The sequence below is a fragment of the Amblyraja radiata genome, unplaced genomic scaffold (assembly GCF_010909765.2).
Source record: "Amblyraja radiata isolate CabotCenter1 unplaced genomic scaffold, sAmbRad1.1.pri S62, whole genome shotgun sequence".
NCBI classification, from domain to species: domain Eukaryota; kingdom Metazoa; phylum Chordata; class Chondrichthyes; order Rajiformes; family Rajidae; genus Amblyraja; species Amblyraja radiata.
In genome coordinates, this window is record NW_022630157.1 from 4622801 (window position 1) to 4638320 (window position 15520).

General features: G+C 46.2%; 1 protein-coding gene across 1 annotated transcript; it reads right to left on the minus strand.

The window, feature by feature from the left end:
• Nucleotides 1-1618: 1618 nt before the first annotated feature.
• On the minus strand, nt 1619-7382 carry LOC116969480 (CD276 antigen homolog). Its single transcript, XM_033016367.1, has 5 exons — nt 7345-7382; nt 5363-5697; nt 5024-5284; nt 3764-3879; nt 1619-2036 (listed from the first exon to the last, which is right to left on the minus strand). The coding sequence occupies exons 1-5, from the start codon at nt 7380-7382 to the stop codon at nt 1926-1928; spliced, it is 861 nt and encodes a 286-aa protein (XP_032872258.1). The 3' UTR covers nt 1619-1925.
• Nucleotides 7383-15520: the final 8138 nt, after the last annotated feature.

Here is a 15520-nt window from a genome sequence, read left to right on the forward strand (position 1 = left end):
GCCGACACACGACATAAAAGTCCCTTTAAACTTCCATGATCCAAAGACATCCTCATGAAGAAGGCCTACGCTTGGACAGCTATCCAGCTAGAAGATGCAAAAGCATTGCGGGAGTTTGCGATATTTCATACAAGTATGAAATAAATGACTACACTCTTAGACCACATGCAAGAAATGAATGTTGTCGGCAATATGAAAATGATCACTCTAAAACTGTCCTATAGACTTAGAGAAAAGATAAAGCTGTTCTGTTAGAGGAAAATGAGAATGGACAGGCCATGCTTCCTGATCTGGGGAACTTTATAGAAAAGCAAGTAGGTTCATGTCAAATTTACACTATGGGAGTATTCAAGATCCTAAACCAATCGCAACTGTCAAAGGTTCTACATTTACTAAAACAAAAGGAAGATCAGGACCTAAGGGAAGTAGTTTTGTTTCCGCTGTAAATACCTGCAGAAACGAAAGGCCAAAAGGAAGAAGATACATCTACTGTTAAACCAAGATGGTTCTGCTTGTCATCCAGTGAGAAGATACATCTACTGTTAAACCAAGATGGTTCTGCTTGTCATCCAGTGAGAAGATACATCTACTGTTAAACCAAGATGGTTCTGCTTGTCATCCAGTGAGAAGAAGATACATCTACTGTTAAACCAAGATGGTTCTGCTTGTCATCCAGTGAGAAGATACATCTACTGTTAAACCAAGATGGTTCTGCTTGTCATCCAACGAGAAGAAGATACATCTACTGTTAAACCAAGATGGTTCTGCTTGTCATCCAGCGAGAAGAAGATACATCTACTGTTAAACCAAGATGGTTCTGCTTGTCATCCAGTGAGAAGATACATCTACTGTCAAACCAAGATGGTTCTGTCTTGACATCCAGCGAGAAGATACATCTACTGTTAAACCAAGATGGTTCTGCTTGTCATCCAGTGAGAAGATACATCTACTGTTAAACCAAGATGGTTCTGCTTGTCATCCAGTGAGAAGATACATCTACTGTTAAACCAAGATGGTTCTGTCTTGAACAAGATACATCTACTGTTAAACCAAGATGGTTCTGCTTGTCATCCAACGAGAAGAAGATACATCTACTGTTAAACCAAGATGGTTCTGCTTGACATCCAGTGTGAAGATACATCTACTGTTAAACCAAGTTGGTTCTGCTTGTTATCCAGTAAGAAGATACATCTACTGTTAAACCAAGATGGTTCTGCTTGTCATCCAGTGAGAAGATACATCTACTGTTAAACCAAGATGGTTCTGCTTGTCATCCAGTGAGAAGAAGATACATCTACTGTTAAACCAAGATGGTTCTGCTTGTCATCCAGTGAGAAGATACATCTACTGTTAAACCAAGATGGTTCTGCTTGTCATCCAGTGAGAAGAAGACAGAGGAATGACAAAGAGATGGCCCACGAGGAGAGGGAAGGGAAGGGAAGGGAAGGGGGGCTGTCGATGACTGGTCAGCTCAGACCTTGTATCCTATCCCACGAATGGACACCACATTCTTGACAGGGCCAAGGAGAGCTTGTAATAGGAACACTTCTCCATCCGTTTCCCACCACGGATGGCTGACCTGCTGAGATCTACCGGCACTTTGGTGGGGAATGGACAGGTGACGTGTCGGGTCTGGACCCTTCTTTGGACTGATGGAGTCGGGGGAGAAAGCTGGAAAAAAGAGATGGGGTTGGGACAGACTCCAGGACTTGATTAGGAGGGGGGAGGTCTCCTTAATTTGGGGTCTGTGTACAAGACAGACTTACGACAGTTCGGAGAGATGACAACCAAACAAGCACAAAGCAAATGCATAATAAACCCACAAATCTATTTCCAAAGTCTCCGTTCGGTCTCGATATTTTTGTAGGAATACAGATTTCCTTGGACATGAGCCTGATGGGCTGAACGGCCTCTTCTGCGCTGGGTCATTCATTCTGATCCCTCAGATCTGGGTCAGAATTCAGGGTCTGCATTGCCACAGCTTCGTTTGAATTGTTTGTGACATTTCCTGTAACTTCCCGTGGATTTCTGCAGCTCTGTATCAAACAAGAGCAACAAATATGCTTTTAAATAAAGAGTTTATCCTGCAATGATAAACAATAGGCTGGAAGTGATAGGTAAGAGGGAGTTTGGAGACAAAGTTGGGAACATTTACATGGCCATTTCATGTAAACATAAACACTCATTAGGAGAACGAGGAGTTATGTAGCCCCATTGAAGGATGGATGTGAAGGCTTTGGAGAAGATGCAGAAGAGATTTACCAGGATGTCGTCTGCATTCGAGTGGGAATAAAATGCAACATTTATGAAGTTTTATGAAGGGTTGTGGTAGAAACAGCTCTGAGAGTGGCATTTAAGAGGTTTTTAGATAGTTCAGATAGGCTCATTAATATGCAGGGAGTGGAGAGGTTTGGATCATGATTTCATAGCAAAAGGATTTGAGTATAGGAGCAGGGAGGCTCTACTGCAGTTGTACAGGGTCTTGGTGAGACCACACCTGGAGTATTGCGTACAGTTTTGGTCTCCTAATCTGAGGAAAGACATTCTTGCCATAGAGGGAGTACAGAGAAGGTTCACCAGACTGATTCCTGGGATGGCAGGACTTTCATATGAAGAAAGACCGGATAGATTCGGTTTGTACTCGCTAGAATTTAGAAGATTGAGGGGGGGATCTTATAGGAACTTACAAAATTCTTAAGGGGTTGGACAGGCTAGATGCAGGAAGATTATTCCCGATGTTGGGGAAGTCCAGAACTAGGGGTCACAGTTTAAGGATAAGGGGGAAATCTTTTAGGACCGAGATGAGAAAATCATTTTTTACACAGAGAGTGGTGAATCTGTGGAATTCTCTGCCACAGAAGGTAGTTGAGGCCACACAGTTCATTGGCTATATTTAAGAAGGAGTTAGATGTGGCCCTTGTGGCTAAAGGGATCAGGGGGTATGGAGAGAAGGCAGGTACAGGATACTGAGTTGGATGATCAGCCATGATCATATTGAATGGCGAATGGTGCAGGCTCGAAGGGCCAAATGGCCTCTACTCCTGCACCTATTGTCTATGTTTCTATGTTTCTATTAGTAGGTAAAAGGAATTAGTTTAAGAGGTTTTTAGATAGGCTCATTAATATGCAGGGAATGGAGAGATTTAGATCATGAGTAGGCAAAAGGAATTAGTATAAATTAGCATCATGATCAACATCGACATTATGGGCCAAAAGGGGCTAATTCTGTGGTACCCGGACGTGGCATCGAAGGACGAGAAGTCGAAGCCAAATAACCGAATGGAAACAAAACCAAAACGCCAAATAACCGAAAGTATACGAAGCGGAAACTCCAATAAACCGAAAGGCTGCGTCGCCTAAACGCCAAATAACTGAATGGCCGCTCTGCTGAAACGGCAAATAATGGGCATGACGTCTCCGGGGGTTGGGACTTGTCAGCAATTGTTCCAGACCCCCAGCGTCCATCACATCACTGGCCGGTGGAGACGGGAGGGTGGGGGTCATTTTCACACACGCCATTATTCGGTTATTTGGCGTTTCAGCTTCGTTTCCATTCGGTTATTTGTCTTCGACTTCTTTGCTTCAGATTCTCATCCTTCGATGTCACGTCCACACACTATTTCTGTGCTGCACTGTTCGATACAAAAACACTAAAATACAGATTGTCAACACTCTAATATGTTCTGTGAACAGCCATTTCCTCAATGTCAGAGACAGCCCGCCATTGGTTTCTGATATATTGAAAAGCTCATGAAATTCTCACCCTGTTCATCCTCCACGAGCAGCAAATTAGTCCAAGAGCAACGGCCAGTTTAATCACCAAGTAGCCCAGAACTATGATGATCCTAATGTCTGTGAAGGACGAAATGTCTAATGATCCTGTGAAGGACAAAATTGACATTTTAATTTCCTTTCTCCACCGTGTTTCATAATTAAATACTCCTGTCTGTGATGTGACAACATTCTGAATTAGACACTGGGACACAGTGAGAAATATTTGTGCCACGTCTAAGACCAGGGTACCTTTTATTTCGTGTCCATAACATCTGAGTACTTCTGTTTAATAGTTTCTGCTTCATTACTTTTGGAACATTGTGAATATGTTTTGGGTCTGAATATACACAAAATAGGTTGATCCATTATCTAAACTGATGTCAACCAGGTGTCTACACAAGAGGGCGTGGATACAGATTCACAGCTGAGACTCTGCAGGATCTGAATTCTTACTTTGGGCCGTATTGCCTGAGGAGCTAATAGGGTCATAGAGTGATACAGTGTGGAAACAAATCTGTCAGCCCAACTTACATGTCCCAGTTACACTAGTCCCACCTCCCCCAAGCTTGGTCCATATCCCTACAAACCTGTTATATCCATTACCCAGTGAGGTGTGAGAGGCATGGCCCATTCACTTGGGTTTATTTAAAGAAATGTCCATTTTATAAAGGTGTAATCTTGCTTCAATGTTACCCTCATGTATGGGTTTGAAAGATCTGTGTTTCTGTAACATGTAAACACAAAATACTTCATATTTGTTGTTGCTTTATTCACTGATATAACATTATGCCATCAATTGACAGGCTCCAGTGAAGTTACACTTTGATCTGTAGCATTGGGCATTGATGGAAATATGGGAGACTTTGAGAGAAATGGTTTTATTTAGGATTATACAGGGAAAAGGGGTGGAAGTTTGCAACCTTCACGTGGTCCGCCCTGTTTCAACTAATGCAATGAACTCGACGTGTACAAACGGAAGATCAAATAGAACAAGTTGTCCAACAACTTTAGGCTGTGCACGCCACATGCAAGAAGAAGAAGATACAGGAAGAAGTAGAATTAATATTCCAGCAGTGGTTGAAGGTTGTTATTGGTCCTTGTGAAATCTGCGGTTAGAATTTTGTTTGGAAATGCCTCTAATGTCAAGTATTTAATACAGTCAAGGTACAACTATATTCCCCTATCAAATGTCAGGACATCGAAACTCAATCATGACTCTAAGTATGAAGAACAAACCCTTATCACTTACTACTGTCCTTCTGATAGTACGGGACAAAAAGCCGGGGCAGGTGTTGATCAAACAAAACACATTTCCAGTTCCCTCTGCCTCTCTCAGCTTTCTGAATAACCAGACTCGGTGATTTCTCTTCCACAGTCAGTGTCTTTTCTCCAACACGTTTGCCATCGCCATTGATCCAAACCAGTCTCATTGACCCAATGACGTTAGACACAGAGCAGGTCAGGGTAACGTTGTCTCCCTCAGTCACTGCATCAGACGGTTCAGCTGTGACTGTGGAAACAAGCAGGTTGTTTACATTTTAAACAATAAGTTCATCAGTAAACTCAGTGGCAACATTCTGACTCCTACCTTTCACTGTGATTAGATCAATGGTGCGAAATAGATTTTGTTCCAGATAACAGGTGTAAACTCCGGCATCTTGAAACACAACGGGGACAATCCTCACATTGAAATCCTTGCCATCGAAGAGTTTCCCTGAGGTCACCAGTCGATTCACGAAGTTGGACCCATTGACATTGATGATGATGGGCTGAGAACGTTCTGCAGATGCTATTGATTTCCACTGTTGAAGGTGATGAGGTGACCAGAACCACTCAGCACGGGAATAGTTACGACCATTACTATAACAAACCAGGTGAAGTTCACTGTGACCGGTGCTGGGGCGGTAAAGTGTGTATCTCTTCCTATGTAAATCTGTATCAGAGAGACAGAGGATAACTCCTTTCAGTATTACAGTTACTGTGCCATACACAGATTCTCAACCGTATTCTTACAAACATTTGTGGTGTTTTGTTCAACTGATCAAGTTTCAAATGTAACATCTTTCATGAATGCCGCACTAAACTCATCAGATCTTTATAAAATACAATGTGCTGTACGGCAGTAAGTTGCAGTGAAGTTTGGATATTCCACTCTACATTTCAACATGAGGTTGGCCCCCACACCCGGACTGTCCGGGAATGTCCCGGGATGGAATGAAACCTCCCGGAGACTCCCGAGAGCGGTGTGGGAGGTGAATGTCTCTGTCAGTCTGCAGGAGGTGGTTCAGGTTCAGGTTCGGGTTCAGGTTCGGGTTCAGGTTCGGGTTCGGGTTCAGGTTCGGGTTCGGGTTCGGGTTCAGGTTCAGGTTCAGGTTCGGGTTCGGGTTCGGGTTCGGGTTCAGGTTCAGGTTCAGGTTCGGGTTCAGGTTCAGGTTCAGGTTCAGGTTCAGGTTCGGGTTCGGGTTCAGGTTCAGGTTCGGGTTCAGGTTCAGGCTGTGGACAGAAGCAGCCCAGAGGATGCCTGCACGGGGACTGACCCGGACACGTTGGCACTTCAAGTGGATCGGCACATTCCCATTATTCCCACCATCCCTCTCCCATTCACACCCATTGATTCCCTGTCCTTCCCTGTTCCCGGGTCCTGCTCCCAGCTGAATGCTGATCCCAAGCCCGAGTCTGCAGCAGCTGGAATCACTTCAAGCAACACCAGACTCGGAGAGAAGGGTCAGTGTGGGGAGAGGGGATGGATTGTTGTTCAGTGTTGATGTGTGGGTCGGGACCCCCAGTGTGTGAGTGAGCAGCAAGTGCTGGTGACTACACTTTCTATCTGACACTTTGACGTGAGTCTTGTATCAGTATCTCAGTCTCAGATACTGGAGCATTGATGACAAGATGAGCCCTGTATCTCAGTCTCAGATACTGGAGCATTGATGACAAGATGAGTCCTGTATCAGTATCTCAGTCTCAGATACTGGAGCATTGATGACAAGATGAGCCCTGTATCTCAGTCTCAGTCTCAGATACTGGAGCATTGATGGCAAGATGAGTCCTGTATCAGTATCTCAGTCTCAGATACAGGAGCATTGATGGCAAGATGAGTCCTGTATCTGTGTCTCAGTCTCAGATACTGGAGCATTGATGGGAAGATGAGCCCTGTATCTCAGTCTCAGATACTGGAGCATTGATGACAAGATGAGTCCTGTATCTGTGTCTCAGTCTCAGATACTGGAGCATTGATGGCAAGATGAGCCCTGTATCAGTATCTCAGTCTCAGATACTGGAGCATTGATGACAAGATAAACTGACAAATACTTTACTGAACAATGGTTACAGAAAGACATCCCCCTCCTGTGCTGTGTGTGTGTCTGTCACACAGAGACAAGCAGGCAGCTGCCCCACACAGAGACTTTCTGGAAACGTCTCCCTGATCATTGCAGCATTTTATACTGGAGAGCAGTTGGTCACTGCTACAGTTCTTCACGGAGCGTACACATAATATTACAAGAAGCACCGTGTTACAAGTGTCTACTTGATACCCAATGGGAGGTGTGCACACTTACCGTTGTCTACAGTAAAATGTCCGTTACTTGTGTGAAGAATGTTTCCATTTTCCTGCACTTCACACACATACAGCTTCCCATCCTCCACTGTAACGTGTTGAACCATCAGATAGACCGTGTTATCCAGGCGGATCTGATCAGTGTTGCTCCTGTTCTGCTGGGATGAGTCCATGGGTCTCCAGTGAAGACTGACTGTATCTGAGAGTCTGTAGATGGTGCAGCTGAGTGTAACGTCACTGCCCAGCAGAGGCTTCTGTGGACTTGCCTCAACTGTGAAAAACAGATCAATGAGATTCAGAGTGAGTAGTGGTTTGTACAAGTCTAGTCCCAGATAGGACAATGACATTCTTGCTTGCTGCAGCACAACAGGATATTGTAGGCATCAATACAGAACAGATCAGTGTGTCCATATACCATAGAATATAGTGTTCACACAACAGGTCGCTCCAGTTTGTGGTCAACACTCCCACCATGTGGTGATCCCCCGCACTGCAGGCCCGTCCAGTTTGTGGTCAACACTCCCACCATGTGGTGATCCTCCGAACTGCAGGCCCATCTAGTTTGTGGTCAACACTCCCACCATGTGGTGATCCCCCGCACTGCAGGCCCGTTCAGTTTGTGGTCAACACTCCCACCATGTGGTGATCCCCCGCACTGCAGGCCCATCAGACTATTATCTAAATGGTGGCCGACTAGGAAAAGGGGAGATGCAACGAGACCTGGGTGTCATGGTACACCAGTCATTGAAAGTAGGCATGCAGGTGCAGCAGGCAGTGAAGAAAGCGAATGGTAAGTCAGCTTTCATAGCAAAAGGTTTTGAGTATAGGAGCAGGGAGGTTCTACTGCAGTTGTACAGGGTCTTGGTGAGACCACACCTGGAGTATTGCGTACAGTTTTGGTCTCCAAATCTGAGGAAGGACATTATTGCCATAGAGGAAGTACAGAGAAGGTTCACCAGACTGATTCCTGGGATGTCAGGACTGTCTTATGAAGAAAGACTGGATAGACTTGGTTTAAACTCTCTAGAATTTAGGAGATTGAGAGGGGATCTTATAGAAACTTATAAAATTCTTAAGGGGTTGGACAGGCTAGATGCAGGAAGATTGCTCCCGATGTTGGGGAAGTCCAGGACAAGGGGTCACAGCTTAAGGATAAGGGGGAAATCCTTTAAAACCGAGATGAGAAGAACTTTTTTTCACACAGAGAGTGGTGAATCTCTGGAATTCTCTGCCACAGAGGGTAGTCGAGGCCAGTTAATTGGATATATTTAAGAGGGAGTTAGATGTGGCCCTTGTGGCTAAGGGGATCAGAGGGTATGGAGAGAAGGCAGGTACGGGATACTGAGTTGGATGATCAGCCATGATCATATTGAATGGCGGTGCAGGCTCGAAGGGCCGAATGGCCTACTCCTGCACCTAATTTCTATGTTTCTATCTAGTTTGTGGTCAACACTCCCACCATGTGGTGATCCCCCGCACTGCAGGCCCATCTAGTTTGTGGTCAACACTCCCACCATGTGGTGATCCCCCGCACTGCAGGCCCATCTAGTTTGTGGTCAACACTCCCACCATGTGGTGATCCCCCGCACTGCAGGCCCATCCAGTTTGTGGTCAACACTCCCACCGTGTGGTGATCCCCCGCACTGCAGGCCCATCTAGTTTGTGGTCAACACTCCCACCGTGTGGATTAAGAAAGAACTGCAGATGCTGGAAAAATCAAAGGTGGACAAAAATGCTGGAGTAACTCAGCGGGTGAGGCAGCCTCTATGGAGCGAAGGAATAGGTGACGTTTCGGAGGGACTCTGCCCTTGTTGCGAGAGCGGGGATGGGGAGAGAGAGCAGTGTTGCGGGGTATGGATGAGACCCTGGTGCGAGCCTCATCTATGGTGGCGGAGGGGAATCCAGCGCATCTGAAATGTCCTCATTCTTCAGGGAACGGGGATTCCCCTCCGCCACCATAGATGAGGCTCGCACCAGGGTCTCATCCATACCCCGCAACACTGCTCTCTCTCCCCATCCCCGCACACGCAACAAGGGCAGAGTCCCTCTGGTCCTCACCTTTCACCCCACCAGCCGGCAAATACAACACATAATCCTCCGCCATTTCCGCCACCTCCAACGTGACCCCACCACTCGCCACATCTCCCCAGCTCCCCCCATGTCTGCCTTCCGCAAAGACCACTCCCTCCGCAACTCCCTCGTCAATTCTTCCCTTCCCGCCCGCACCACCCCCTCCACGGGCACTTTCCGTTGCAACCGCAAGAAATGCAACACCTGTCCCTTCACCTCCCCCCTCGACTCCATTCAAGGAACCAAGCAGTCGTTCCAGGTGCGACAAAGGTTCACCTGTATCTCCTCCAACCCCATCTACTGCATCCGCTGCTCTAGATGTCAGCTGATTTACATCGGGGAGACCAAGCAGAGGTTGGGCGATCGTTTAGCCGAACACCTCCGCTCAGTCCGCAATAACCTACCTGAACTCCCGGTGGCTCAGCACTTCAACTCCCCCTCCCATTCTCAATCCGACCTCTCTGTCCTGGGTCTCCTCCATTGCCAGTGTGAGCAACACCGGAAATTGGAGGAACAGCACCTCATAGGAACAGCAGCCTGCACCCTAGTGGCATGAACATCGAATTCTCCCAATTTTGTTAACCCTTGCTGTCTCCTCCCCTTCCTTAGCCCTCGGGCACCTCCTCCTCCCTTTTTCCTTCCTTCTCCCTGCCACCCCCCATCAGTCTGAAGAAGGGTTTCGGCCTGAAACGTCACCTATTTCCTTCGCTCCATAGATGCTGCTGCACCCGCTGAGTTTCTCCAGCATTTTTGTCTACCTACCATAGAATATATATATATACACACATAAATAAACAGATAAAGTGCAATAAGCTGTTATGGTTCAGAGTTTGTTTGAAGTTGTGTTTAATAGTCTGATGGCTGTGGGGAAGGTGCTATTCCTGAACCTGGATGTTGCAGATTTCAGGCTCCTGTACGTTCTACCTGATGGCAGTGGAGAGATGAGTGTGTGGCCGGGATGATGTGGGTCCTTGATGATGCTGCCAGCCTTTTTGAGGCAGCGACTGCGATAGATCCCCTCGATGGGAGGTCGGTCAGAGCCGATGATGGACTGGGCAGTGTTTACTACTTTTTGCAGCCTTTTCCGCTCCTGGATGCTCAAGTTGCCGAACCAAGCCATGATGCAACCGGTCAGCATGCTCTCTACTGTGCACCTGTAGAAGTTAGAGAAAGTCCTCCTTGACAAACCGACTCTCCGTAATCTTCTCAGGAAGTAGAGGCGCTGATGAGCTTTCTTTATAATTGCATCAGTGTTCTGGGACCAGGAGAGATCTTTGGAAAGATGCACGCCCAGGAATTTGAAGCTCTTGACCCTTTCAACCATCGACCCATTGATATAAACGGGGCTGTGGGTCCCCATCCTACCCCTTCCAAAGTCCACAATCATTTCATTGGTTTTGCTGGTGTTGAGGGCCAGGTTATTGTGCTGGCACCATATGGACAGTTGCTCGATCTCTCTTCTATAATCTGACTCATCCCCATCAGTGATACGCCCCACAACAGTGGTGTCGTCAGCGAACTTGATGATGGAGCTCGCACTGTGACTGGCTACGCAGTCATGGGTATAGAGTGAGTACAGCGGGGGCTGAGCACGCAGCCTTGCGGTGCTCCCGTGCTGATTGTTATCGAGGCTGACACATTTCCACCAATACGAACAGACTGTGGTCAGTGGATGAGGAAGTCGAGGATCCAGTTGCAGAGGGATGCGCAGAGACCCAGTTCTGCGAGTTTGGTAACCAGCTTGGAGGGGATGATTGTATTAAATGCCGAGCTGTAATCGATGAATAACAGCCTGACATATGAGTTTTTGTTGTCCAAGTGGTCCAGTGCGGAGTGGAGGGCCAGCGAGATCGCATCCACCGTTGATCTGTTGTGGCGGTAAGCGAACTGCAGTGGGTCCAGGTTTTTGTCGAGGTAGGAGTTGATTTGCTCCATGATCAGCCTCTCAAAGCACTTCATCACCACCGGCGTTAGTGCCACTGGTCGATAGACATTGAGGCACGTCACCTTACTCTTCTTGGGCACCGGTATAATTGATGCCCTTTTAAATCAGGTGGGAACCTCAGACCTCAGAAGTGAAAGGTTGAAAATGTCCGTAAAAGCTCCAGCCAGTTGGTCCGCACAGGTTTTTAGAACACGACCGTGTATACCATCAGGGCCAGGCGCTTTTTGGGGGTTCACCCCTCTGAAGGATTTCCTGACATCGCCCTCTGTGACTGAGACTGAAATACCATCACAGCAAATGGGGGCTCGGGAAGGCACATCAGTATTCTCCCTATCAAAGCGTTTGTAAAACGCATTGAACTCGTCAGGGAGTGATGTTTCGCTGACATTCGAGCTGCCTTCTGGTTTTGCCTTGTAGGGGGTGATTGCATTCAAGCCCTGCCACAGCTGCCGAACATCTGTCTCATTCTCCAGCTTGGAGCAGAAGTCCCTTTTGGCCTTTTGTTGGCCTTATCAAGGTCGTATCTGGATTTCTTGTAGACCTCTCTATCTCCAGACCTGAATGTCCGGGATCTGGACATCAGAAGAGTGCGGATCTCATGGTTCATCCAATAACTGGGCTTAAAGCTAACAGCCTAGCTGAAAGTCAGAACAACTTCTCCCCCAGTTCTCTCAGACCCCTGACACATGTGGCTGGTCACATTGGCACAGTGAAATGCCGGCTGTTCACCGTGGGACTGCAGGTGGAACCGGCAACATACAGGCATTGTTGTATTTACACATGCTCTGTTTCAAATATTCACAAACTGTTGAATATGCATCTATTTCCACTCCTTCTACGTGTATCTGATTGGTCTCAAGAGGTGAACTCTATGACAGAGCCCATGTTCCACAGGTGAAGGATGGACTTCCATCCACCTGGTCACAGGGTAACATTAAGTAGCAGTGTCACCCCGGGACCACTACACGGACACATTGGTTCCATACCACCTTGCTTGCCGCGATCACCTTACCCTGTGCCGGCAAGAAGACCATGGTATTCGCTGTGGCTAGATTCATTGATTTGCTGTTCCCAGTGAAGTCATCAAACTATTATCACCCATCCCTGCTGATCATTACAGAATCAATGAACAGAATCACTTCCCCAGTTGTTTGACTTTTCACCGGGTGGAAGAAGTCTCACAATTCCTGCCTTCTCTCATCATTCATTATAGGTGACAATATTTACAGAGATTAATTCAACATTATTGATCCTTATCGCATCCACTCACCTTTCATCACAAATATTTCATATTGTTTCAGGATTTGCTTTCTCGGTTCTGTTTGAGTCAAAGTGAAAATTCCCGCCCATTTAAATGTGGGTTTATCAATTGTTAGATCAAGGGTACTGGTATTCACTTTCAACTCCGGGTACAAGTTGCCAGCGGCGTTATCTTTGATCCAAGAGTTCCCCGTTCTTCTAAAAGTCAATTTTCCGATTTCCTTCCCTGAGTGTGGTTTCCATTCCCAGACAACAACAGTGGCTTTCTCAGCATTGTCCGGTCCGTTTAACACAATGTTGTCTCCATTATCCAAGAAATACATTTGATTTCTGTTTTCTGTTGCGAATACGAACATTGAAGAATTAACATTTAAAACACATTTTCCCCACCCACCCCATATCTGTAATCATTAATTTTAAACTGAATTTAATTCCAGACAGTTGTGATCTTCCTTGGAAACCCCAGCGAGGAAGTCACGGTTTGTGAAGAGATGTGTGTGTGGAATAACCTGGCCTGATTGATGCAGGGATATTTCATCACATGAGTGAGTGAGTGAGTGAGTGAGTGAGTGAGTGAGTGAGTGAGTGAGTGAGTGAGTGAGTGAGTGAGTGAGTGAGTGAGTGAGTGAGTGAGTGAGTGAGTGAGTGAGTGAGTGAGTGAGTGAGTGAGTGAGTGGCAGGGAGGGAGGGAGGGAGGGAGGGAGGGAGGGAGGGAGGGAGGGAGGGAGGGAGGGAGGTGGGGATAGGGGGTTGTGTTGGGGTTAGTGGAGGAACTACACCTGGTTTTGAAGGGAATTTGTGGGAGCGTGAAGTGAAGACATTGCGTCTGGTTCTCGGGCTGCGACTGGATCGATAAGTCGAGGGCAGATCCACCCACATGGACTGTGGTGAGGAGATGTTGGGGAGGATAGTGTGGACAACCGTGTCAAAGGCTGCAGAGGCTGAGCGGGATGAGGAGGGAGAGTTTAACTCTTCTACAAGTTCACAGGAGGCAATTTCTGACTTTGTAAGGACTGTGTCGGTGCAGGAGCAGGAGAGGGAGTTGATGGGATGGGCTCAGAAATGGAGGTCCAGCAAGGATGGGGTGGGTTTGTGAGGCAGCAACACATACAGGGATGTGGAATGGAGGTCCAGCAAGGATGGTGTGGATTTGTGAGGAGGCAGCAACACATACAGGGATGTGGAATGGAGGTCCAGCAAGGATGGTGTGGATTTGTGAAGCAGCAACACATTCAGGGATGTGGAATGGAGGTCCAGCAAGGATGGTGTGGATTTGTGAGGCAGCAACACATACAGGGATGGGGAATGGAGGTCCAGCAAGGATGGTGTGGATTTGTGAAGCAGCAACACATACAGGGATGTGGAGAGGAAAGTGAGATTGACAATAGGGTGCGGGTTTACACGGACAATGATAATTAATGCAAGGTGATTGTGACCGGTGAAGAGAAAGTACTTACTCTGTGTGGAAACTGGTCGAAGCAGGAAAACAAAGAAACCCAACATCAAACCAGCTGGCAAACTGTTGCAGAGAAACCTCGGCCTCATTTTGTACATTCTCTGTTTGGAAATAAGGTTCAGTTTTAGACTAAGGATCAGTAAATTGGTAGTTGGCAAATGTTGTATTGAGTATAGCCAGTTTGAAACTCCTGACCTTGGGGCATTTTAGAATTGGCCGCACACAATTACACGGGGAAAATACATTCACTTGGTGGATTCTGCTGCTGGAATATTGTCACTTCAGTAATCTGGGATTTCACCACCATATTCAACCGCTATTGTCCCAAATCATTCATCTGTACTCCGCCTTTTCTATGTTTGACTCAATTACCTCCGACCACTGGTAAAATTTTCTCAACTAAATCAGACCTCGCTAGTGGGTTAATGAACAGAGAAGACAACACAATGGCAAGGGACATTCAATATTCTCAAACGGTCCCAGGATGTTGCCGGCGAAACGGGAACAAAAGTATTCAATTTAGATTGACTAGGAAACGGAGACGAGGAAACACTTTTTCTCACAGAGTGTTGTGAGTCTGTGGAATTCTCTGCCTCAGAGGGCGGTGGATAGGGTTGTGTTGATAATATGGATAGGTATTGTGTTGATAATGTTTGCGTCAGATTAAAAATCATAAAAGCTAATTTGGACAAAACAAATGGGGAATTTCCTGAGATCACAAATATATTGGATAAGTTTAGACGTGGAACCTCCTTATATTAAATGCTATTAGTGGGTGGCAAATGTCTAAGATAACGGCAAACGAGGGAATCTGCTGGTTTGTATCGAAGGGAACATGGTCAATATTCACGCCTTGCAGCTATGTTAGAGCTTTAGCTCAACTTCAAGTTCAAGTGAGTTTATTGTCATGTGTCCCTGATAGGACAATGAAATTCTTGGGTTGCTTCAGCACAACAGAACATAGTAGGCATTTACTACAAAACAGATCAGTGTGTCCATCTACCATTATATGTCCATATACCATTATAGCAGTTTAAATCTATATCCAAATGTAGCACATCACAGTGGGTTTAGGGGGTTACAAATGAGGTACATTTGAGAATCAGGATCATACATTATTTTCAAACTTAGTACAATATTGAATACAAATTTTCTCCCGAGCCTTTAATTTCATTCAAGGAGGAACCTGCAGCCAATATTTTCATTAGCATCCAAATAGTTCCTGCATCTTGCAGTGTTCTCCAAGTTCAACATCACAGAGTGCACCAAGACCTTCACAGCCTCTGTGAATAACCCACACAACCAAAACTCTAATTTGAAGTGGTGATGGTCTGTAAAATCATACTGAAGAATGTTTGATGGTCGTGTGATCTTGAACGGAACAGGAGCACTAAATAATTTGCAAAGGAAATGCTGCAGTGAATAGCTAGTTGGCAAGTGTTGTATTGAACACAGC

Excerpts from the sequence above, each read along its gene's own strand:
- LOC116969480 (XM_033016367.1), bottom strand. The coding sequence starts at position 7,382 with ATGGAAACATTCTTCACACAAGTAACGGACATTTTACT. Across the intron at positions 5,285-5,362 it reads TGATCTAATCACAGTGAAAG|TCACAGCTGAACCGTCTGAT; the intron begins GTAGGAGTCAGA and ends TTGTTTCCACAG. Across the intron at positions 2,037-3,763 it reads GCTCGTGGAGGATGAACAGG|AGCTGCAGAAATCCACGGGA; the intron begins GTGAGAATTTCA and ends TGTTTGATACAG.